General features: G+C 41.7%; 2 protein-coding genes across 18 annotated transcripts in view; both read left to right on the plus strand.

The window, feature by feature from the left end:
• The window catches only part of LOC453981 (putative L-type amino acid transporter 1-like protein MLAS), a 48,272-nt gene extending 37,932 nt beyond the window's left edge, over window positions 1-10,340 (plus strand). Inside the window, exons 9-12 of one of the 3 annotated variants that reach the window (XM_063796941.1) lie at window positions 825-1,049; window positions 3,307-3,408; window positions 4,128-4,397; window positions 10,201-10,340. The gene's annotated coding sequence lies outside the window, so the exon portion shown is untranslated. Of the gene's footprint in view, window positions 1-824; window positions 1,050-3,306; window positions 3,409-4,127; window positions 4,398-10,200 lie in introns of those variants that run through there. The other 2 variants (XM_063796942.1, XM_054669169.2) reach the window with 2 other exon arrangements.
• LOC112205845 (nuclear pore complex-interacting protein family member B8-like) overlaps window positions 10,211-23,431 on the plus strand; it is a 44,531-nt gene continuing 31,310 nt past the window's right edge. For 5 of the 15 annotated variants that reach the window (XM_054669149.2, XM_054669153.2, XM_063796936.1 and 2 more), the window contains exon 1: window positions 12,731-12,810. Coding sequence is in view for 2 of the 15 variants with exons in the window: in XM_054669142.2 (XP_054525117.1) it covers window positions 11,322-11,467; window positions 11,842-12,001 (306 nt within the window). In the remaining 13 variants the exon portion in view is untranslated. Of the gene's footprint in view, window positions 10,344-11,319; window positions 11,468-11,841; window positions 12,002-12,730; window positions 12,851-23,431 lie in introns of those variants that run through there. The other 10 variants (XM_054669146.2, XM_054669152.2, XM_054669154.2 and 7 more) reach the window with 6 other exon arrangements.

Raw genomic sequence — 23,431 nt, forward strand, 5'->3', positions numbered from 1 at the left:
GTAGAGATGAGGTGTTGTTATGTTGACATGGCTGGTCTCAAACTCCTGGACTCAAGAGAACCTTCCAGCTAATCCTCTCAAAGTGCTAGGATGATCGATGTCAGTCACTATGCCCAACCTCCAAGGATACTTTTAATGAAAACTATGGGTAGACTAAATAAAATCCTGTATGTATTGGTTGTTAAATATTATAGAAATATTTTTTAACATTTGCTCTGTTTTCTCCCCTATTTTATTAGAAATTTAGTACACAATTGGCCATTATAGTGAAGTGGGGGATTTTGTTTGTGTGTGTATTGGAAATAATATGATTTTTGAAGATATTATGTGGTAAGCATGAGAGTGCTTATCTTTCAAAAGAGACCATCAGTAGATAGAAACTTTAATAAGCTTAAAGTGACTTGTATGTTCAGTTTTGAAAGATTGACTCCCAAAAGCCCAAGAGCTAGCTTGTAGTATGTGTGGGCAGGCTATTCCCATGCTGTCAATACCATTACTGTCGTGGTGTATTTCATGATAAAGATTCTGAGCTTCAGCCATTTAGTGACATTGGGAGAAACGAAGTTGGGTATATGGGAAATAGAGGATGGCAGATTCCATTTCCTGTCATAGTAGCACTTTAGGATTTTTTAGCCAAGATCATGTTTACATATTGTAGTAAAGGCATCATTATTATTCAGCTACTGAGAACTAGAATATTAAGAGACTGCTGGCAAGGCAAGCAGTTAATTTTCAGTTGAAATTGCATTAAATAAAAAGTATTTTCTTGCTTTGTGGAAGCACGTAAATTTTTTTAAAAAGCTGCTGGTTTTCCCCATTTACAGGTTCTGTACAGAGTAATGAGATGTGTGACGGCTGCAAACCAGGTGTTTTTTTCTGAGGCTGTGTTGACAGCTGCTAATGAGTGTGTTGGTGTTCTGCTCGGCAGCTTGGATCCTAGCATGACTATACATTGTGACATGGTCGTTACATATGGATTAGACCAACTGGAGAATTGCCAGACTTGTGGTACCGATTATATCATCTCAGTCTTGAATTTACTCACGCTGGTATGTGAATTATTCTTTTCCTTTTTAATGTGTTGGTTTATTCAGGCCCTTAAATGGATATGTAAGAAATGAAGGGCTTTGTCTGGGTATGGTGGCTCATGCTTGCAATCCCAGCACTTTGGGAGGCCAAAGCAGAAGGATTGCTTGCATCCAGGAATTCTGGCACAGCTTGGGCAATGTAGTGAGACCCCATCTGTACAAAAAGTCAAAAATTAGCTTGGTGTAGTGGTGTGCACCTGCAGTCCTAGCTACTCGGGAGGCTGAGGGAGGAGGATCAATTAAGCCCAGGAACTTGAGGTTGAAGTGAGCTCTGATTGTGCCACTGCACCCAGCCAAGGTGACAAAAAAGGCCCTGTCTCCAAAAAAGAAAAAAAAATAAGGGCTTTGCTTTATTATATAATTTTTTTAGAGTACATTCATCAGTCTTATAATCTATGCTTTCATTTTAGTGTCTATTTACTTTTATTTTTAATGCAATTTTTTTTTGAGACAGGGTCTCACTCCGTTGCACAGGATGAAGTGCAGTGGCATGATTTTGGCTCACTGTAGCCTTGACCTCTTGGGTTCAGGTGATTCTCCCACCTCAGCCCCCCAGGTAGCTAGGACTACAGGCGTGCACCACCACACCTGGCTAATTTTTTATATTATTTTGTAGAGATGGAGTTTTGCCATGTTGCCCAGGCTGGTCTTGAATTCTTGGGCTCAAGCAATCCACCTGCCTTGGCCTCCCAAAGTACTGGGATTATAGGCATGAGCCACTCCGCCCGGCCTCTATTTTTAGTGGTTGATAGCTAGTCTTAGTGTAGCTTTACTCGTTTTTTCTGAGGAAACATTGCTCTTCGCACCAGATTCTTTCTTTTTTTCTTTTCTTTTTTTTTTTGGTCACAGGATCTTGCTGTATTCCCCTGGCTGGAGTGCAGCGGTACAATCAGAGCTCACTGCAGCCTCAAACTCCTGGGCTCAAGTGATTCTCCCACTCAGCCTCCCGACTATCTGGGACTACAGATGCATGCCACCATGCCTGGCTAACCTTTATATTTTTTGGAGAGAAGGGGTCTCGCTACATTGTCTAGGCTGGCCTTAAATTCTTGGTCTCAAGTGATCCTCCTGCCTTGCCCTCCCAAAGTGCTGGGATTACAGGTGTGAGCAATCATGCCTGGCCTCCTTTAATTTTTTTTTTTTTCTTTTTTTTTTTTGAGACGGAGTCTCGCTCTTTTGCCCAGGCTGGAGTGCAGTGGCACAATTGTATTTTTAGTAGAGACGGGGTTTCACCATGTTAGCCAGGATGGTCTCGATCTCCTGACCTCGTGATCTGCCTGCCTTGGCCTCCCAAAGTGCTGGGATTACAGGTGTGAGCCACCGCACCCGGCCGGCCTCCTTTAATTTCTTAACCATAAATATCCTCCCCCCACTTTTATTATGGACATTCTGAAGCACATAAAAATAGGGAGCATAGTATAATAAATTTGTACATATTTAACACGCAGCTTCTATAATTAGAAACAAATGGCCCATCTGGTTTCATCTAGGCCTCTTTGCTATCCTTTCATCTCCAACTGGATTATTTTAAAGCAAATTCTAGATGACATTCTGCTGAGCATGCGGAATTACACCTCTCTTTGCTAATGTGAAAAAATGCCCATGATAACTGTAAAATACGTGTGTCCTATTTAGGTGTCTAAACACTTTAATGTCACAGTATTAAGGCCTTAAAATATAGCTTAGATATATTTTTCTAAATTAAAAGACTTTATTTTTTAGATATACAGAAAATTGAGCAGAAAACAATGAGTTCCCATGTGCCTTCTTCATCCCAACAGTTTCCCCCTCATTAACATATTGTGTTAGTGTGGTACATTTATTACAAAGGAGTGAATATTGATATATTATTATTAACTAATTTTATAGTTTACTTTGTGTTATGTATTCTATGGACTTTAACATGTGTAATGACATGTTTCCCCTATTACCAGTATCATACAGGATAGTTTCACTTCCCTAAAAATCTTTTATGTTCTACCCACTCCTTCCTCGTTCCCTCTCCCCACTCTTCCCTCCCCCCATCTTAAGCCCATGGCAACCCCTGATCTTTTTACTGTCTCCATCGTTTTGCCTTTTCCAGAATGCCATGTAGTTGGAGTCATATAGTATGTAGGCTTTTCAATTGGCTTCTTTCAGTTACCAGTGTGCCTTTAAGGTTTCTCCATGTCTTTTTGTAATTTGAGAAGCTCATTTTAAAAAAAATTTATTCTTTTAGATTGTTGAACAGATAAATACGAAACTGCCATCATCATTTGTAGAAAAACTGTTTATACCATCATCTAAACTACTATTCTTGCGTTATCATAAAGAAAAAGAGGTAAGTAATACACTGATAATGAATTTTGACAATTTGAGTCACTGAAGAGTTGGACCTAATGTTGCTTACCAGGCTATATAAGTGAAATTGAGTGAAATGTGAAATGTTTGATTTAGAATATAGTGATTGTATTTGTTCTTTTAAATTTATATTTCTTGATAATCATACTGAATACTTTCATGAATGGTGTGCCAGATACTCTTTTCAAACTATGCATCTTTTGCTGTTATTAAATTTATTAAATTTTCATAAGGGTAAAACAAGTCGACACATTTATAAAGTTATAAATTAAGAAGTACTGTATTTGGTAAACAAAAATGACTGGCTTTTCAACCACCCCCTAGTCAAATCCACCACAGACTTTCCTGGTAGATTTAAGAAACCCAGTCTTAAACTGCTGTTTGCATACGTCTTTTGATGTTGATTATTAAAAAAAAAAAAAAAAAAACGGCCATTTTGGAAATTTCCTATTGACAGTTTTCATTTATAGTACTCTTTATTTGTGATAAAACTTAATAGATTTGAAATAGCATACTGATCTGTGTCAGTTTTCTGATTGGCTTTTAAAAAATTAAATTATTAAGTGCTACGGACAGTGAATTGATCGATCTTAAATTTATTTGTATCATCAGCACTAATACAGATAGTGATTTATTTTCCATATAATTTTAGAAGATTTATTTTCCATTTATCACTTCCTTGAATTTTTTGTTTTTCAGGTTGTTGCTGTAGCCCGTGCTGTTTATCAAGCAATGCTCAGCTTGAAGAATATTCCTGTTTTGGAGACTGCCTATAAGTTAATATTGGGAGAAATGACTTGTGCCCTAAACAACCTCCTGCACAGTCTGCAACTTCCTGAGGCCTGTTCTGAAATAAAACATGAGGCTTTTAAGAATCATGTGTTCAATGTAGACAATGCAAAATTTGTAGTTAAATTTGACCTCAGTGCCCTGACTACAATTGGAAATGCCAAAAACTCACTAATAGGGGTGAGTCTTTAATTGTAATGACTTTGTTTTATCCACAGTTAAGCCTTTTCTCATTACATATTTATGTATTTCACTGTCATGTCAACATGTCTGCAGAATCACTGTATGTAACAGCCATATTTAAGACATGCCTGGATAAATAAAATTGGTAGGAATGTTTTCTTGCCATCATATTTAACTTTTCTTCTTTTTCCTTGACAAATCTTGGTAAGTTTTTTTATATTAGTTTTATTTTCTAGAAAATGTCTTATGAATTTCTCCTATTTGCTCTAGCATGCTTACAGAAAATGTCAGTGTTTCTTACAGCTCAAATTTGTATAGTTGTTTTAAAATGCGGTCTCTTTCTTCTTCCCCTGGTACTTTTTTCTTTCTGTCTACTGAAGTTAGTTCTTATACATGGTCTTATATTTTGGCTGTCTCTTTTTCGCTAGGAACATTCATACAGGTTGAATATTCCTTATCTGAAATACTTGGGACTGGAAGTGTTTTCGATTTTGGATTTTGGAATACTTTTTTTTTTTTTGGAGATAGTGTTTTACTCTTGTTGCCCAGGCTGGAGTGCAATGGCGCGATCTTGGCTCACTGCAACCTCCGCCTCCCGGGTACAAGCGATTCTCCTGTTTCAGCCTCCCAAGTAGCTCAGATTACGGGCATGCGCCACCACGCCTGGCTAATTTTTTTGTATTTAGTAGAGATGGGTTTTCACCATGTTAGCCAGGCTGGTTGTGAACTCCTGACCTCAGGTGATCCACCTGCCTTGGCCTCCCAAAATGCTGGGATTACAGGTGGGCAGCACCATGCCCAGCCGGAGTTTGGAATATTTTCATAACACTTACTGGTGAGCATCCCTAATCTGAAAATCCTAAATCTAAAATGCTCCAAAATTTGAAACTTTTTGAGCACCAGTATGATGCCCCAAGTGGAAAATCCCACACCCGACCTCATGTGATGAGTCCAAACTGTTGTATGCACAAAATTATTTAAAATATTGCATTAAATGACCCTCAGGCTATGAATAGAAGGTGTCTATGAAACATAAGTGAATTTCGTCTTTAGACTTTGGTCCATCCCCCACATATGTATGCAAGTATTCTCAAATCCAAACATATACAAAGTCTGAAACACTTCTGGTCCCAAGCATTTTGAATAAGGGATACTCAACCTGTAGTCTTTCTTTTGGTGATTGGGGGGGGGGGGGGCTTTTTTTTTTTTTTTTTTTTTTTTTTTTTTTTTTTTTTGGAGACAGAGTCATGCTGTTGTCAACTGGGCTGGAGTGCAGTGGTGCAATCTCGGCTCACTGGCACCTCTGCCTCCCGGGTTCCAGCAATTCTCCTGCCTCAGCCTCCCGAGTAGCTAAGATTACAGACACCTGCCACTACGACGGGCTAATTTTTGTATTTTTAGTAGAGACTTGGTTTCACCATGTTGGTCAGGCTGGTCTCAAACTCCTGACCTCAGGTGATCCACCCGCCTCAGCCTCCCAAAGTGCTGGAATTACAGGCATGAGCCACTGCGCCCAGCCCGTGTGTGTTTTTTTTTTAAGTAATTCGACGTGGCCCTGCTCTTGATTTGTATTTATTGTTTATGGTTTGTGTATTTCTTCTTCCTATTGGACCACACAGAGTTGAAAAACATTATTTTTAATAGAAAATAATAGGTGTAGGCTGGGCACGGTTGCTGACACCTGTAAACCCAGCACTCTGGGAGGCCAAGTCAGGCTGATCACTTGTGGTCAGGAGTTTGAGACCAGCCTGGCCAACATGGTGAAAGCTCGCCTCTACTAAAAATAGAAAAATTAGCCAGGGGTGGTGGTGCACACCTGTAATCCTAGCTACTTTGGAGGCTGAGGTAGGAGAATTGCTTGAACCCAGGAAGTGGAAGTTGCAGTGAGCTGAGATCACACCACCGCACTCCAGCCTGGGCTACAGAACTAGACTCTGTCTCAAAAGAAAAAAAAAAGAAAGAAACAAAGAAAGAAAGAAATGGATGTAATTAGGGAATAAAGTTTTTAGGAGGAAGAAGGTAAAATTTGATGTTTGCGCTTCAATGTGCTCCGTGTTGTTTGATTGGATTGCCTTGTATAATTCCATAGCTGCTTCGCTTATTACCAGTTACAGCTTATGTTTGAAGTCACAATAAACTCTTTTTCAAACATGAAAGCTTGATTTTTGAGGAAAATTATTCACATTATTTACAGATTCAAAGATGTTTATGTCCTGTACTCTAGAAATAAGGAGAAAGTGGGTGGGGATGGGGCAGTCAGGTGGAATGGAGTGTCTTGGCAGTGTAAAGGAAAAAGATGGATGGAAAAGGTGTAGGGTGGCAGGGTGTGCCTTTGTTTCCTTATTGAACAGGGCACCTTGCCATTTGCAGTATATGGAAAATTGAGGAAATACAGTCTACTTCCACAAAAGGCACATACAAAGGGCTCTGTTTAGACCAGAGATCAGCAAACTATGGTCTGTGGGCCAAATACAGCCCAGCACCTGTTTTTTGTCTGTTATTTTAAGTGTATACTTCACTGATTTTTACTATATTCACAGAAGTGTACAACCATCGCAACACTAGTGCCTGTTTTTGTAAAGAAAGTTCTCGTTGGGCTGGGCGCAGTGGTTCACGCCTGTAATCCCTCGGGAGACTGAGACAGGCAGATCACCCAAGCTCAGGAGTTCAAGACCAGCCTGGCCAACATGGTGAAACCCTATCTCTACCAAAAAAATACAAAAGTTAGCAGGGCGTGGTGATGGGCACCTGTAATCTCAGCTACTTGGGAGACTGAGGCAGGGAGAATTGCTTGAACCCTGGAGGTAGAGGTTGCAGTGAGCTGAGATCGCCCCATTGCACTCCAGCCTGGGCAACAGAACGAGAGACTCCGACTCAAGAAAGTTTTCTTGGAACACAGGTACTCTCATTCCTGTGTTTTGTGTGTGGCTGGTGTTTTGTTTTGTTTTGAGAGAGAGAGTCTTAACTTTGTCATCTAGGCTGGAGTGCATTGGTATGATCTCGGGTCACTGCAACCTCTGCCTCCCAGGTTCAAGCGATTCTCCTGCCTCAGCCTCCCGAGTAGCTGGGATTACAAGTGTGCGCCTCCATGCCCAGCTAATTTTTGTAATTTTAGTAGAGATGGGGTCCCGCTGTGTTGCCCAGGCTGGTTTCAAACTCCTGGGCTCAAGTGATCTGCCCACCTTAGCCTCCCAAAGTGCTAGGATTACAGGTGTGAGCCACAACACCTGACCTGTGGCTGTTTTCTTACTGTAGCGATAGACGAGGAGTTGCTGCATTGCATAGAGATGCTATGTTGCACGCAACGGCTTTATTGACTTCACAAAAAAGTATTTGTCCCAGGTGTAGTGTACTAGATCCCTTCCAATCTGTAATTTTAATTTAAAAGTGTCCAAATACCCCTGTTTTGAAGGATAAACTCTGTATGCTTGTGCTTATTTTGGAGAAGCCATAAACTTACTTTGTTTTGTACATGATCAGATGTGGGCGCTATCTCCCACTTTTTGTACATGATCAGATGTGGGCGCTATTCCAACCTTTTAAAGCAAAGATTAGATAAAGATTATTGATAGAAGGATTAATTGGACCTCACTCACCTTTTCTGTGCCATAAGGAAAGCAGTTAGGTAAAGCTGACCTTCTTTGGAGGGAAGACACAAGGTTAAGACATGCCCATCGGGATGCCCTTTGGGCCTAGACCTGATGTGAGAATGATGGGCTTGGAGTGTTCTGGAAATAGCTGGGAGGCCTGTGTGTTTAGGAGCGCCTTAAACAGTAGGTTATAAGGGCAGAGAAGTAGCTGGGAACTGAGAAAAGAACTTTGGCTGTTATTCTAGTAAGACTGAAAATTTCAGGTGGGATTTGAACAGAGATGTGTTGTGATCTGACTTGGTGGTTCATTCTGCTATGGTGAAGAGACTGGAGGTGGGGGGCAAGTATGGAAGCATGGAGACCATTAATTTGTGGGGGCAATGGTAGAGGGAAGAGAAACAATGCTATTAACTGGAGTAGGAGCACACAGAGAACAAGCCATGTTTTAAGATTTCTAATGAAATGTGCAGACGAGATTGTTGGGTAAGCTGTTAAGAATTGGATTTTGAACTAAGGAGAAAGTCTAAGCTTGAGAGATTTGCAGATGATTAGTACACAGAAAAGGCCCTCTTTCCTTTTCAGTCTCTATACTCTAGAGCCTTTGTAAGCAACCAAACCAGAGAGAAGCCTCTGGAGAATAGTGAGTGAAGAGGTAGGGAGGCCTGGGTCAGAATCCTAGTTTAGCAATTTTGTGAAAGGATAGAAGAGGAAGCCATTCAAAAAAATACAGGGACATTGAGAAGGTAAGTGTCCTAGATATAGGACATCCAGATGGGAGTAGTCAGCCTTGTCAGATGCTCTAGGGATTATAAGGCAAAAGAGTTTTGTAGAGAGACAGAAGAAGCTAGATTGAATACTATTGAGTGGTAGAGACATTTGAAAATGAAAAGCTTGAGGTAAGTTATTTGGTCAGTGAGTTTTTCTTGAAGTCGAGGATAGGAAGCTGTTGCTGGAGGGAAATATGAGATGTTTATTTTAAATGTTGGAGAGATTATGTTCTTTTGGCCAAGGGGAAGGAGCCACTAGAAAGCAGAGGTTGAAGAAACAGGAGAAAGAACATTGATAGATTAACTGGCCCTCACCTTTTCTCTGCCCCAAGGAAAGCAGTCAAAGTTGGTATAGACAGAATTTCAGCAGTGTATGGTGGATTGGGGGTAGGGGTAGAGGAAATTAAAGCCTGTGTTTCTTGTTTATTTGTTTGTTTTTCTGAGGACTGAGTCATTAGCTGAAAGCATAGGGCATTATAGAGCATAGTGGGGACTTGGGGAACCTGCCACTGGAGAGAGCTTAGGACCTTTTAATGGCAGAAATGATGACTGTGTTGGCAGCAGTTCATCAGTGCCCAGTACTCAAGGGTCCCCCTGAGAAGCCAGTGGTTGCACTGATCTAGGTAGAATCAGGCACAGAATAAGTCAGGTGATGTGCCTTTCTAGCACTGGCCTCAGGCTGAGTTATAAGGGAAGTTACACAGCGAGAGGGACAGGCAAAGATGGAAAAGAGAGAGAGTGAGAAACAGTGTCTTCTTCCTGGCTGGAGAGCCCGTGTCATGAAAATGGGGACAGGGTAAGGGATCTGAAAGGAGCAGCATAGAAGCTGGAAGGATGAGGCCTGTCTTCCTGGCATTGATGCTGCAGGACTACAGGAAAGAATTTCAGAGGTGTCATTATTTTTCATATAAGCAGATGAAAGAGAAGAATTCTTTGAAAAAAGAAAAGTAGGTGAAAAAGGGAGAGACGGACGGATGCCAGCAGTGAAAGAAGCCAGGACTGAGATACAAGATTGTGATGCTGGGAGAGCTGCAAGGGCTCATGCTGTAGGTGAGGAGTGAGGCTGCACAGGGAGCTCACTGGCAGCTTGGAGAGAACTGGATGTCAAAGTTGTCCTGCAGAGGTCTACTGTCAGTGTGTTAGGCTCTGAAGAGAACAGGCTGCAACACATGAAAACAGGAAGGAGACACAGGGGCGAGTCAGCTCCACCGAAAGTCTGTAGCTGTGACTTTCTGGTTTGCCACTCCAATTTGAGTACTAATTAAGTGGTAGTCACATCTTCAACATAAAAACCAAAATAATGGCATCCTCGTGGAAGGAATTTTGTCAGAAAAATGCTGTGTACTTTGCTGTCTTCCTAGGATTTGTTCTGTTTTTGTTTGTTTTTTTTAATGGTTCCACAGGCTGCATAGGAATACAAACTAACCAATATTTTAATTACAGATCATTAAGCAGCTTTGAGTCTGGAAAATTTGTTGAATGTACCGAGCAATTAGAATTACTCGGAGAAATTATCAGTCCTGGAAATTATCAGTTACCAGGAGAAAATATCAGTCTACTTGCTGGAGGATCAAAAGAGAAAATAGGTAGGTATTTGAGAAAATAGTTTTAAAGTTATTTTAGTGGACAAGTTGCTCAAAATGTTTGGCTTAGTATATTTTACTGGAAAATCTGGAAGTTATTTTACATTTTTGGGGGGGCAGAATCCCATGTGAAGCAACAAATTTAGGGCTGCCCTATTTATGTTTGATTGGGGAAATGAAAAGCACTTAAAATTAAGTCAAATAAAAAAAATGACCACCTTAATACTTTGAGATTTATCTAGCCATTTTGTTTGATAAAGGACAAAGTAGTGTTTCAGCTAAATATTTTTCTTGATTTTCATCTTGATGTGGCTCATTAATTAAGTTCTTTATCACAAATGGAACACTTTATAAAATGTTATTAAAAAGTTTAATGAGTATTCTGGATTGAGCAAGATTTGCTAATGCAGGTCTAGATTTGTCCCCTTAAATAGTAGATTGACTTACTGACTTTCTTTTTTGTTGAGACAGAGTCTCACTCTGTTGCCCAGGCTGGAGTGCAGTGGCGCGATTTCGGCTCACTGCAACCTCCGCCCTCTGAGTTCAAGCGATTCTCCTGCCTCAGCCTCCTGAGTAGCTGGGATTACAGGTGTCTGCCACCGTGCCCAGCTAATTTTTTGTATTTTTAGTAGAGACGGGGTTTCATCATCGTGGCCAGGCTGGTCTTGAACTCCTGACTTCGTGATCCACCCACCTTGGCCTCCCAAAGTGCTGGGATTACAGGCATGAGCCACCACGCCTGACCTCGACTTACTGATTTTTGAGCCTTTGAAGGCAACTGCTTTTTAGGGGTCTGAGGTACAGTAATTTTGTATGAAGTATGATTTTTATATAGCTCTCAGTAATGCTTATAGTGTTTAACTGCCTGAAATATTAAAGGAGCTGTTCATTGGTGATTAGTTTTTAATAATGCCAAACATAAATCAAAATTTATAATAAAAGCACATTAACTTAATGACATTTCATTTAACTTCTGTAGACATGAAAAAACTGCTTCATAACATGTTAAGTCCAGATCCAAGGGAACCTCAGAAATCCATTGAAGTTCCATTGTTAAGAAGTTCTGTTTGTTTGGCGACTGCTTTAAACCCGATAGAACAAGATCAGAAGTGGCAGTCTATAACTGAGTAAGTTTACTCTTACGGAGGTAAATGTACATTGTGTATATCATGTGATAAACATACATGGGGTGAAGAGGGCTGGAAGGAGAGTTACTAGATTACTAAATACTAGTGCTAATAGCTTCATTTTAGTTGTAGAAGTCATATGATATATGAATGCTGCTTGCCAACAAAAACTGAGGTTGAAATGAAATAAAATGTAAAAATCCCCAAAAGCAAATGTCTTGACTTGCTAATATCATTTTATTATAGAGCAGGCTGCTCCTCTTACTGCCCCCTAACTTTGGATGTCAGTTTGATAGCATCTTACCAATTGCTTTATTCTTTGAGTGGTTATGAATTGTAATTTTTATTAATTGACAGTAAATATTTTGTTTCAGAAATGTGGTAAAGTACTTGAAGCAAACATCCCGCATCGCTATTGGACCTCTGAGACTTTCTACTTTAACAGTTTCACAGTCTTTGCCAGTTCTAAGTACCTTGCAGCTGTATTGCTCATCTGCTTTGGAGAACACAGTTTCTAACAGACTTTCAACAGAGGTCTGTATAGTTTTACAAGCACACTCTTATGACTATTAATGGTCATTACTGTAGAACAAAGACCTTATTTTTTGAGTTTTTTGGAGTAGGATTTGTAGTTGGGCAAGCTGGTAAATCCAGAAATCTAACATGCTGTTTTCAGGCAGTCTTTCATTTGGGAAGTACATGGGGCAGATGGAAGAACCTGAGATAATCGCAAGGATGGCAAATTGCTCAGTTTTTTCTTCTATTTTTGGGGTGGGAGGTGGTGTATGTAAAGACAGTTCCTTTAGGCGGATTACATAAATTTTAGATTTGCTGCAAACAAAGATCTCTCCTCTTCATCCTAAATGGGGTAAAGTTCGACCAGAGATGGGGGCTTCTGAATGAATGGTGATCTTCGAGAACTTCATAATAAAGCATTAGTTGTAATGTTTTTCTGCAGTCTGCTTTATAGTAAATGTGCTGTGACTTTTTTTTTGTAATGTGCTTTATTAAGTATATTGATAAATGAGACTTAATATTCTGAAGAAGATTTCCCTTCAAAACAAAAGGCTTTCTCTTACTGTGTGCTTGCCTCTTGTGAGTAGAAGATAAATGATGTAAGGGTATAGTGTAATAGATAAAACTACTGCAATCAATCTGAAGTAGCCAAACTATATTGCAGTCTTGGACTTAAGACTTGCTATATATCTGCAAACATATCAACAGCCTGTTTTACGTTGAGTAATTTTGGTTTTTCTCTGGCAGGACTGTCTTATTCCACTCTTCGGCGAAGCTTTACGTTCATGTAAACAGCATGACGTGAGGCCATGGATGCAGGCATTAAGGTATACTGTGTACCAGAATCAGTTGTTGGAGAAAATTAAAGTTAAGTGGTTTTCCTTTTTTTTTTTGTAAGAGAAAATTAAAGGTGTTTTTTTTTAATTTTGCTTTATTGAGGTTTATATTACACATTCTAAGTGTATGGTTTGATGAGTTCTAACATGTCTTCACTTGTGTGACCACCAATACGATCGAGATACAGAACAGCGTCTTACCCCAGAAGGTTCCCTTGGGATCATCTCCTCATTTGCCCCTGTCAGCAGTTACTGATTTGCTTTCTGTCACTATGGATTAGGCTTGTCTTTACTAAAGTTTCATGTACGTGAAATCATAACAACATGTTCTCTTGTGTTTGGCTTCTCTTGCTCAGCATGATATTTTTAAGGTTCACCCATATTGCATGTATCAGGAATATAATCCTTTTTATTATTGAGTAGTGTTCTATTGTATGTATATACCACAGTTTATTTCTCCCTTCATCCTTTGCTAGATTTTGGGGTTTTTTCACATTGCGCTATTCAGTATAAACCTGCTCTAAACATTCATGTGCAAATCTTTGAGTGGACATATATTTGCGTTTCTCTTGAGTGAATGCACCTTGTTGGGTCACGTGGCTTAACTTAAAAAAATTTTAATCACTGTGGTGCATATGTAGTGATTATTAGTGATTATCTCATAATTTTATTTTCTTGATGGTTAATGATGTTGAGTGTATTTCATTTGTATTTTAGTTTGCAAATGTTTGTTCAAATTCTTCACCCGTTTTTAATGAAGACGTAAGACTTATTTTTGTGTTCTGAACATAAGTTCTTTGTCACATAAAATGTGCTATGAATGTTGAGTTTTAAATACTCCAAATGAATGGCTAGAGAATTACTATTTGTAGAAATATTTATATGTCAAAGGGATGCTAAGAATTTACTTTATTGCACTAAAATAGAAAAGTTGCCAGAATGCTGTGGAGTTTTAGTGGAAAACATGATAGCTGGTGTTACTGAGTAAATTTGAGTGTTAAATGTCAATGTAAGCTAACGGCCAAGATAGGGACCACTGCAGGGTGGTTACTTGCAGCTATGACTCAACTGGTCCTTCACTGCCAAACATACCTGGGGTTGGATCATTGGCCTGACGTTTGCAAATTGAGGAACCTTAGGGCAAATCAGTGAACTTCTGAACTGCCTTCGTCTTCAGTTATATGGGTATTTCCCCACTTTTGAGATACTTGTAAGGATTGTATGAGATGAAGAGATGAGACAAGGTATATAAAAGTCCTAGCACAGAGCGTGTCATATAATATGGCTTCACAAGTACCCTCATCTCCTTTCCAGTCGTTTTTTTTTGTTTTTGTTTTTTTGAGACCATCTCACTGTGTTGCCCAGGCTGGAGTGCCTCTTCATTTTTATTTCTTTATTCAGCAAATATTGATCAAATGTGCTTTGTACCAGGTACTGAGCTCTACGTTGGGATATAATGGTGATCAAGGAGATTGTAGATTCTGGCAGGGAAAACTGACATCAAACACGGTGACCCGACATAGTGAGACCCTTTCTCTACTAGAAGAACTTTAAAAATCACCTAGGTGTGGGCCGGGCACGGTGGCTAACGCCTGTAATCCCAGCACTTTGAGATGCTGAGGCAGGTGGATCACGAGGTCAGGAGATCGAGACCATCCTGGATAACACGGAGAAACCCCGTCTCTACTAAAAATACAAAAAAATTAGCCGGGCCTGGGGGCGGGCATCTGTAGTCCCAATTACTCGGGAGGCTGCAGCAGGAGAATGGCATGAACCCGGGAGGCGGATCTTGCATCGAGTCAAGATCACGCCACTGCACTCCAGCCTGGGCGACAGAATGAGACTCCATCTCAAAAAAAAAAAAAAAAGAAACCAAGGACATAGAATAAAACAAGAGTGTAGATTTGGGCATTGAGGCCTTCAAATTGGATTGTTCCCAATGTCCAGAAGAAAAAAAAAATTTAGAAGAGACCCAAATCAGAAAACAAAAGTTGGGCTGAATTCAATGCAAATTATTTTCTAGCTCAATATTAATACTGCCTATGTCAGCTGAATTTCAGCCTTTCAATAACAGCTAGTCAAGTATTTTTTTAGTTGGTTCCTATTGATCGTCATCTTATTTTAGTGGAATCCATTATATTGAAGATGTCAAGTTCCTCATTTCCCATACAAAGAATGTGAGATTCATCTTTCTTGAATCTTTGCTAAGTGTTTAAGGGGACTTTTGGCATCTTTTCAGGAGGACTATAATTGGGCCCTCTAACTAAAAAGTCTCCTATGCCCCTTAGATAGATGAGATTTTTTTTTTTGACCTTGTACCCACCAACATTGGTGGGAGGCTCAGAAGGGACTGTGTAACTTTGTAGCACTTTCTAAACAGTGACCTGTTGTATGGGCATTATAGGACAGTCCGTGGGGTGGGGCGGGGGATGGGGGAGGTGGACAAATGAGGTCTGGTTTAAAGAATGAGAAGTGTGACCAGGCATGGTGACTCATGCCTGTAATCCAGCACTTTGGGATGCTGAGGCAGGAGGATCACTTGAGCCCAGGAGTTTGAGGTTACAGTAAGCTATGATTGTGCCACTGGGCTCCAGCCTGGGTGACAGAACTAGACCCTGTCTCTCAAAAAAGAAGAAGAGGTGTGTATCCTTCTAAATGATAAAACAGATCACTCCCCTGCTTACATAAAACTTTCCGGTGGCTGGCAGGCACGGCGGCTCGTGCCTGTAATCCCAGCACTTTGGGAGGCCGTGGTGGGCAGATCACGAGGTCAGGAAATCGAGACCATCCTGGCTAACATGGTGAAATCCTGTCTCTACTAAAAACACAAAAAATTAACCAGGTATGGTGGCATGCACCTGTAGTCCCAGCTACTCGGGAGGCCGAGGCAGGAGAATCGCTTGAACCAGGGAGGTGGAGGTTGCAGTGAGCTGAGATTGCGCCACTGCACTCCAGCCTGGGTGACAGAGACTCTGTCTCAAAAAAAAAAAAAAGAAAAAAAAAATTAGATGGGTGTGGTGGCATGTGCCTGTAATCCCAGCTACTGGGGAGCCTGAGGCAGGAGAATCGCTTGAACCTGGGAGGCAGAGGTTACAGTGAGCCGAGATTGCACAACTGCAGTCTGCCTGGGTGACAGAGCTAGACTCTGTCTCAAAAACAGAAAAACAAAAAAAAAACAACTTTCCAGTGGCTTCTCACTGCTCTGAGTATAAACTCCAGGCTCTTCCATTGCAACCAACAGGATCTGGTGATTCGACCCCAGCCCCCCTTTCCAGGCCCTCATCACCTTGATCCTCTCTTAACCTATCCTGCTCCAGCTGCACTGGCTTCCTTCCCATTCTTCCAGTATACCAAGATTGTTTCTGCCACAGGGCCTTTGCATCTGCTGTTCTCTTCGCCTGGACTCCTCTTGGTTCTTTTTTTTTTTTTCTTTGAGATGGAGTCTCACTCTGTCGCCCAGGCTGAAGTGCAGTGGCGCGATCTCGGCTCACTGCAAGCTCCGTCTCCCAGGTTCATGCCATTCTCCTGCCTCAGCCTCCCGAGTAGCTGGGGCTACAGGCATCCGCCACCACGCCCGGCTAATTTTTTTGTATTTTTAGTAGAGACAGGGTTTCACCGTCTTAGCCAGGATGGTCTCGATCTCCTGACCTCGTGATCCGCCCGCCTGGGCCTCCCAAAGTGCTGGGATTACAGGTGTGAGCCACCGTGCCTGGCCATAGAGCAGTCTCTTCCTTTTCCTGTTGGGTCTCTGCTCAAATGTCATGTCAGAGAGGCAGACCTCTGGGGCGGTCTATCTGAGGGAATGCACCCATCTCCCTTCCTCTGACCAGTTAGTTACCTTGCTTATTGTTTCAAAGCTCTTACCACCACCTGAAGTCATCTATCTGGTTTGGTTATTTTATTGTTTAGTAGCAGTCTTTATTTTATTATTATTATTATTTTTTGATGGAGTCTCACTCTGTTGCCCAGGCTGGAGTGCAGTAGCATGATCTCGGCTCACCACAACCTCTGCCTCCCAGGTTCAAGCGATTCTCCTGCCTTAGCTTCCTGAGTAGCTGGGACTACAGGCACGTGCCACCATGCCCAGCTGATTTTTGTACTTTTAGTAGAAACGGGGTTTCACTATGTTGGCTGGTCTTGAACTCCTGACATCAAGTGATCCGCCCACCTCAGCCTCCCAAAGTACTGGGGTTACAGGCATGAGCCACCACGCCAGGCTGGTAGCAGTCTTTCCTAGAATGTGGATGCCTTGGAAAACAGGGGCTTTGCCTTGTTTCCCTAGAACCTAGAATGGCATCTGGCACACAGCAGATGCTACATCTATTGTAAACGAATGAATGAAAGAAGTGTCCTTGCAGCCACACTGGCAGCCGTAACATAGTGGTTATAAATCTAGACTCTGGAGTCTCAAGTGCAAATGTCATTGGCCTCTCCTCCAGCCTCCTCAAGGGGCACTCAATGAAAGAACCTGGAAGCGCCCTGATATGACTGTGGTTGGACTGACATGACTGCCAGATGGTGGGACTTGGTCTGGAGCAGAGACTACTTGGAATGGTAGAGGCAAAACTCAACAGCCCCTGGAGCTGCGCTTGTGGTGGAGCTGGACCCTGATTTTAGCTGGACCTTGTTTTTAGAGACAGGGTTTCCTTCTGCAGTCTCAAACTCCTAGCCTTGATTGATCCTCCTGCCTTGGCCTCCCAAAGTGCTGGGACTACAGGTGCATGCAACCACACCTGCCTAATTTTCTTTTCTTCTTTCTTTTCTTTTCTTTTTTCTTTTTTTTGATGGAGTCTTGTTCTGTTGCCCAGGCTGGAGTGCAATGGTGCGATCTCGGCTCACTGCAACCTCTGCCTCCTGGGTTCAATCCATTCTCCTGCCTCAGCCTCCCAAGTAGCTGGGACTACAGGTATGTGCCACCATGCCTGGCTAATTTTTGTATTTTTAGTAGGGATGAGACTTCACCATGTTGGCCAGACTGGTCTCGACCTCCTGACCTCAGGTGATCCACCCACCTTGGCCTCCCAAAGTGCTGGGACTACAGGCACATGCAACCACGTCTGGCTAATTTTCTTGAGTTTTAGTAGAGACTGGGTCTCATTATGTTGTCCAGGCTGGTCCCGAGCCCTAACTACTGGGACAGAAACAAGATGGTAAGATAGAGAAGGAAGAGTGGCCTGCTCAGATGGGGTGGTCCAGAGGCCTCTCGGGGGAGGTGACTCCTTTTTATTTTTTTTGAGATGGAATCTAGCTCTGTCACCCAGCCTGAAGTGCAGTCGTGTGTTTCATGTGCGTCCGTGTGAAGAGACCACCAAACAGGCTTTGTGTGAGCAACATGGCAGTTTATTTCACCTGGGTGCAGGCGGGCTGAGTCCGAAAAGAGAGTCAGCAAAGGGTGGTAGATTATCATTTGTTCTTACAGGTTTTGGGATAGGGGGTGAAGAACCATGTTTTGCGGGCAGGGGTGGATCTCACAAAGTACGTTCTCAAGGGTGGGGAGAATTACAAAGAACCTTCTTAAGTGTTGGGGAGATTACAAAGTACCTTTTTAAGGGTGGGGGAGATTACAAAGTACATTGAACAGTTAGGGTGGGGCAGAAACAAATCACAATGGTGGAATGTCATCAGTTAAGGCTATTTTTACTTCTTGTGTGGATCTTCAGTTACTTCAGGCCATCTGGATGTATACGTGCAAGTCACAGGGGATGCAATAGCTTGGCTTGGGCTCAGAGGCCTGACAGTGTGATCTTGGCTCACTGCAAACTCTGCCTCCTGGGTTCAAGCAATTTTTGTGCCTCAGCTTCCCGAGTAGCTGGGATTACAGGTGCCCGCCACCATGCCCAGCTAATTTTTGTATTTTTAGTAGAGACAGAGTTTCACCAGATTGGCCAGGCTGGTCTCGAACTCCTGTCTCACGTGTCTGTGTGAAGAGACCACCAAACATGCTTTGTGTGAGCAACATGGCTGTTTATTTCACCTGGGTGCAGGCGGGCTGAGTCCGAAAAAGGAGTCAGCAAAGGGTGGTGTGATTATCACTGGTTCTTATAGATTTGGGGATAGGCGGTGGAGTTAAGAGCAGTGTTTTGGGGGCAGGAGGTGGCTCTCATAAAGTACATTCTCAAGGGTGAGGAGAATTACAAAGAAACTTCTTAAGGGTGGGGGAGGTTATAAAAACCTTCTTAAGAGTGGGGCAGATTACAAAATACATTGATCAGTTAGGATGGGGCAGAAACAAATGACAATGGTGGAATGTCTTCAGTTAAGGCTGTTTTCACTTCTGTGGATCTTCAGTTGCTTCAGGCCATCTGGATGTATACGTGCAGGTCACTGGGATATGATGGCTTAGCTTGGACTCAGAGGCCTGACATTCCTGTCTTCTTATGTTAATAAGAAAAATAAAACAAAATAGTGGTAAAGTGTTGGGGTGGCGAAAATTTTTGGGGGTGATATGGAGAGATAATGGGCGATGTTTCTCAGGGCTGCTTCGAGCGGGATTGGGGCGGCACGGGAACCTACAGTGGGAGAGATTCAACTGAAGAAAGATTTTGGGGTAAGGGCTGATACTGTGGGGTTGTTAGAAGGAGCATTTGTCATATAGAATTATTGGTGATATAGAATTATTGAATTATTGGTCATATAGAATTATTGTCATATAGAATCATATGGTTTTGTATGAATTGAGAAACTAAACAGAAGACACACGGTCCGAATAAGAGAAGGAGAAAAACAGGTGTTAAAGGACTAAGAATTGGGAGGACCCAGGACATCCAATTAAGAGAGTGCCCAAGGGGGTTCAGCATAATTATTTGCTTGGTTGGCAAGTTTTTGGACTCTATCCTTGAGTTTTTTTATGTTGTCATATACCAGGCCAGATTGATTTAGGTAAAAACAACACTCTTCATTTAAAAATATACAGAGTCGTCCTTTTTCAGCAATGAGTAAATTGAGGCCTTGGCGATTTTGGAGGAAAGAGAATTGCAAAGCCAGCAATTGTTTCTTTTTTAATTTATTTATTTACTTATTTTTTTAAATTATACTTTAAGTTATAGGGTACATGTGCACAATGTGCAGGTTTGTTACATATGTAAACATGTGCCATGTTGATGTACTGCACCCATTAACTGGTCATTTACATTAGGTGTATCTCCTACTGCTATCCCTTCCCCCTCCCCCACCACACAAGAGGCCCCAGTGTGTGATGTTCCCCTTCCTGTGTCCAAGTGTTCTCATTGTTCAGTTCCCATCTGTGAGTGAGAACATGCAGTGTTTGGTTTTTTGTCCTTGTGATAGTTTGCTGAGAGTGATCGTTTCCAGCTTCATCCATGTCTCTACAAAGGACATGAACTCATCCTTTTTTATGGCTGCATAGTACTCCATGGTGTATCTGTGCCACATTTTCTTAATCCAGTCTATCATTGATGGACATTTGTGTTGGTTCCAAGTCTTCGCTATCGTGAATAGTGCCGCGATAAACATATGTGTGCATGTGTCTTTATAGCAGCATGATTTATAATCCTTTGGGTATGTATCCAGTAATGGGATGGCTAGGTCAAATCATATTCTAGTTCTAGATCCCTGAGGAATCGCCACACTGTCTTCCACAATGGTTGAACCAGTTTACAGTCCCACCAACAGTGTAAAAGTGTTCCTATTTCTCCACATCCTCTCCAGCACCTGTTGTTTCCTGACTTTTTAATGATCGCCATTCTAACTGGTGTGAGATGATATCTCATTGCGGTTTTGATTTGCATTTCTCTGATGGCCAGTGATGATGAGCATTTTTTCATGTGTCTGTTGGCTGCATAAATGTCTCCTTTTGAGAAGTGTCTGTTCATATCCTTTGCCCACTTTTTGATGGGGTTTGTTTTTTTCTTGTAAATTTGTTGGTGTTCTTTGTAGATTCTGGATATTAGCCTTTTGTCAGATAAGTAGATGGCAAAAATTTTCTCCCATTCTCTAGGTTGCCTGTTCACACTGATCCTAGTTTCTTTTGCTGTGCAGAAGCTCTTTAGTTTAATTAGATCCCATTTGTCAGTTTTGGCTTCTGTTGCCATTGCTTTTGGTGTTTTAGACATGAAGTCCTTGCCCATCCCTATGTCCTGAATGGTATTGCCTAGGTTTTCTTCTAGGGTTTTTACGGCTTTAGGTCTAACATTTAAGTCTTTAATCCATCTTGAATTAATTTTTCTATAAGGTGTAAAGAGGGGATCCAGTTTCAGCTTTCTACATAGGGCTAGCCAGTTTTCCCAGCACTATTTATTAAATAGGGAATCCTTTCCACATTTCTTGTTTTTGTCAGGTTTGTCAAAGATCAGATGGTTGTAGATGTGTGGTATTATTTCTGAAGGCTCTGTTCTGTTCCATTGGTCTATATGTCTGTTTTGGTACCAGTACCATGCTGTTCTGGTTACTGTAGCCTTGTAGTATAGTTTGAAGTCAGGTAGCATGATGGCTCCAGCTTTGTTCATTGGGCTTAGGATTGTCTTGGCAATGCGCGCTCTTTTTTGGTTCCATATGAACATTAAAGTAGTCTTTTGCAACTCTCATCAGCCCAGTTTAATATTACCTATTTATTATAATGTAATGCTGCTCGCACAACTGAGAAAACACTGTTGCTTTACCCCCTCCAGCTCTGTAGCAGCCACGCAGAAATCATAGAACTGTAAACATATGCTAATTACACAACCTATGTAGGCAATCAATATTAAGAAAAATTTTTACTGCCCAGTAATTCTGTGGTTGAAAATGTAGAGTCTAATTTTGATCCGCAGTAACATCTAGGTTAATGTTGGTTCAGAAGGAAAACGTTTGTTGTTGCCATGAGAAGAGGCATTGAAATGCTGAATCACCACCACAAATGTTACCACTATGAATATAAGGAGATACATAGGAAGATCGAATTAGACCATCTCGGACCACCAGGTTTACAATTCCACCTGCAGATACATGCAAGAAGTATTGTCACAATACTTATGTCACGTTATTCCGTTGAGGTCATCACCAACTAAGCTTATAATTAATGCGTGGTCAATTTGGTCAATGTCACCAGCGTAGCATACTAACAAAAACAAGGGTTGCAAACTCAAATGCCTATAAGGCAGAACGTAAGACGGTAGGAAGCAAAGTCTATAGGGAGCTATATAATAGAGGCTGCAGATTCATGGCAGATTCTAAAGCACAGCAGTCCCCAACATTTTTGGCACCAGGGACCGGCTTTGTGGAAGACAATTTTTCCACAGGCAGCAAGGGATGGGGCGCAGGATGGTAATGGTCTTGGGATGAAACTGTTCCACCACAAATCATCAGGAATTAGATTCTCATAAGGAATATTCAACCTGGATCCCTCGTGTGTGCAATTCACAACAGGGTTCATGCTCCTGTAAGAATCTAATGATGCTGCTGATCTGACAGGAGGCAGAGCTCAGGCAGCAATGCAAGCAATGGGGAGCAGCCAGAAATACAGACGAAGCTTCAATTGTTACCCACCATTCACCTCCTGCTCTGTGGCCCAGTTCCTAACAGGCCACAGACCAGTACATGTCCATGGCCCAGGGGTCAGGGACCCCTGCTGTGGCACATTGCTTAATAGAGGACTGTAGCAGCCATGTGCCCTGACCTTTCCTTTTTTTTTTTTTTTTTTGAAATGCCAGAAACCCAGAATTTTATTTATTCATTTATTTATTTATTTTTTTAAAATTTTTTTAAGACAAGGTCTGGCTCTGTTGCCCAGGTTGGAGTGTAGGAGGGCGATCTCAGCTCACTGTAACATCAACCTCCCAGGCTCAAGCAATCCTATCACTTCAGCCTCCCACGTTGCTGGGATTACAGGCACACTCCACTACACCCAGCTAATTTTTTTGTATTATTTGTAGACATGGGGTTTCGCCACGTTGCCCAGGCTAGTCTGGAATTCCTGAGCTCAAGCTGTCTGCCCATCTCAGCCTCCCAAAGTGCTGGGATTGCAGGAGTGCACCACCACACCTGGCCTGAAACCCAGATTTTATTTATTTATTTATTCATTTTTTGAGATGGAGTCTTGCTCTATTGCCTAAGCTTGAGTGCAGTGGCGCGATCTTGGCTCACTGCAACCTCCACCTCCCTGGTTCAAGCGATTCTCCTGCCTCAGCCTCCCAAAGTGCCGGGATTACAGGCATGCAACACCACACCCAGCCTGAAACCCAAATTTTTAATATGAAATCAAAGTCTTCAAACCTCGTAGGTGTCATAAAAAGCACACTGATGACCACTAGTTTGCAACTGCCAATCTAAAATATCATAGACATTATATCACTTTAACCATGAAAAAAAAAAGTGTGTGAGGCAGAAAATGGAAGCAACCATGCCTAATTTATTGTTGAATACTTTTTCCGTATACCAAGAGCTTCCTTTGCACTAGCATCTGAAACTATATCCAGAATAACACTGGTTTCATAAAAGTGTTGATCCTCACACCTCTTTATAGTCTTGCACCTAGCACAGTGGAGTGAAACACTTTAAATAGCACTTGTTCCTTGAGTATATATGGAAAAAAGTGAAGTATTGATAAGTGTTCAGCTAATATGAGCAGCATCTCAGGAGTTTCCAATTCTTGAATTACCAGGGAGTATTTTTACCA

The sequence above is a fragment of the Pan troglodytes genome, chromosome 18 (assembly GCF_028858775.2).
Source record: "Pan troglodytes isolate AG18354 chromosome 18, NHGRI_mPanTro3-v2.0_pri, whole genome shotgun sequence".
NCBI classification, from domain to species: Eukaryota; Metazoa; Chordata; class Mammalia; order Primates; family Hominidae; genus Pan; species Pan troglodytes.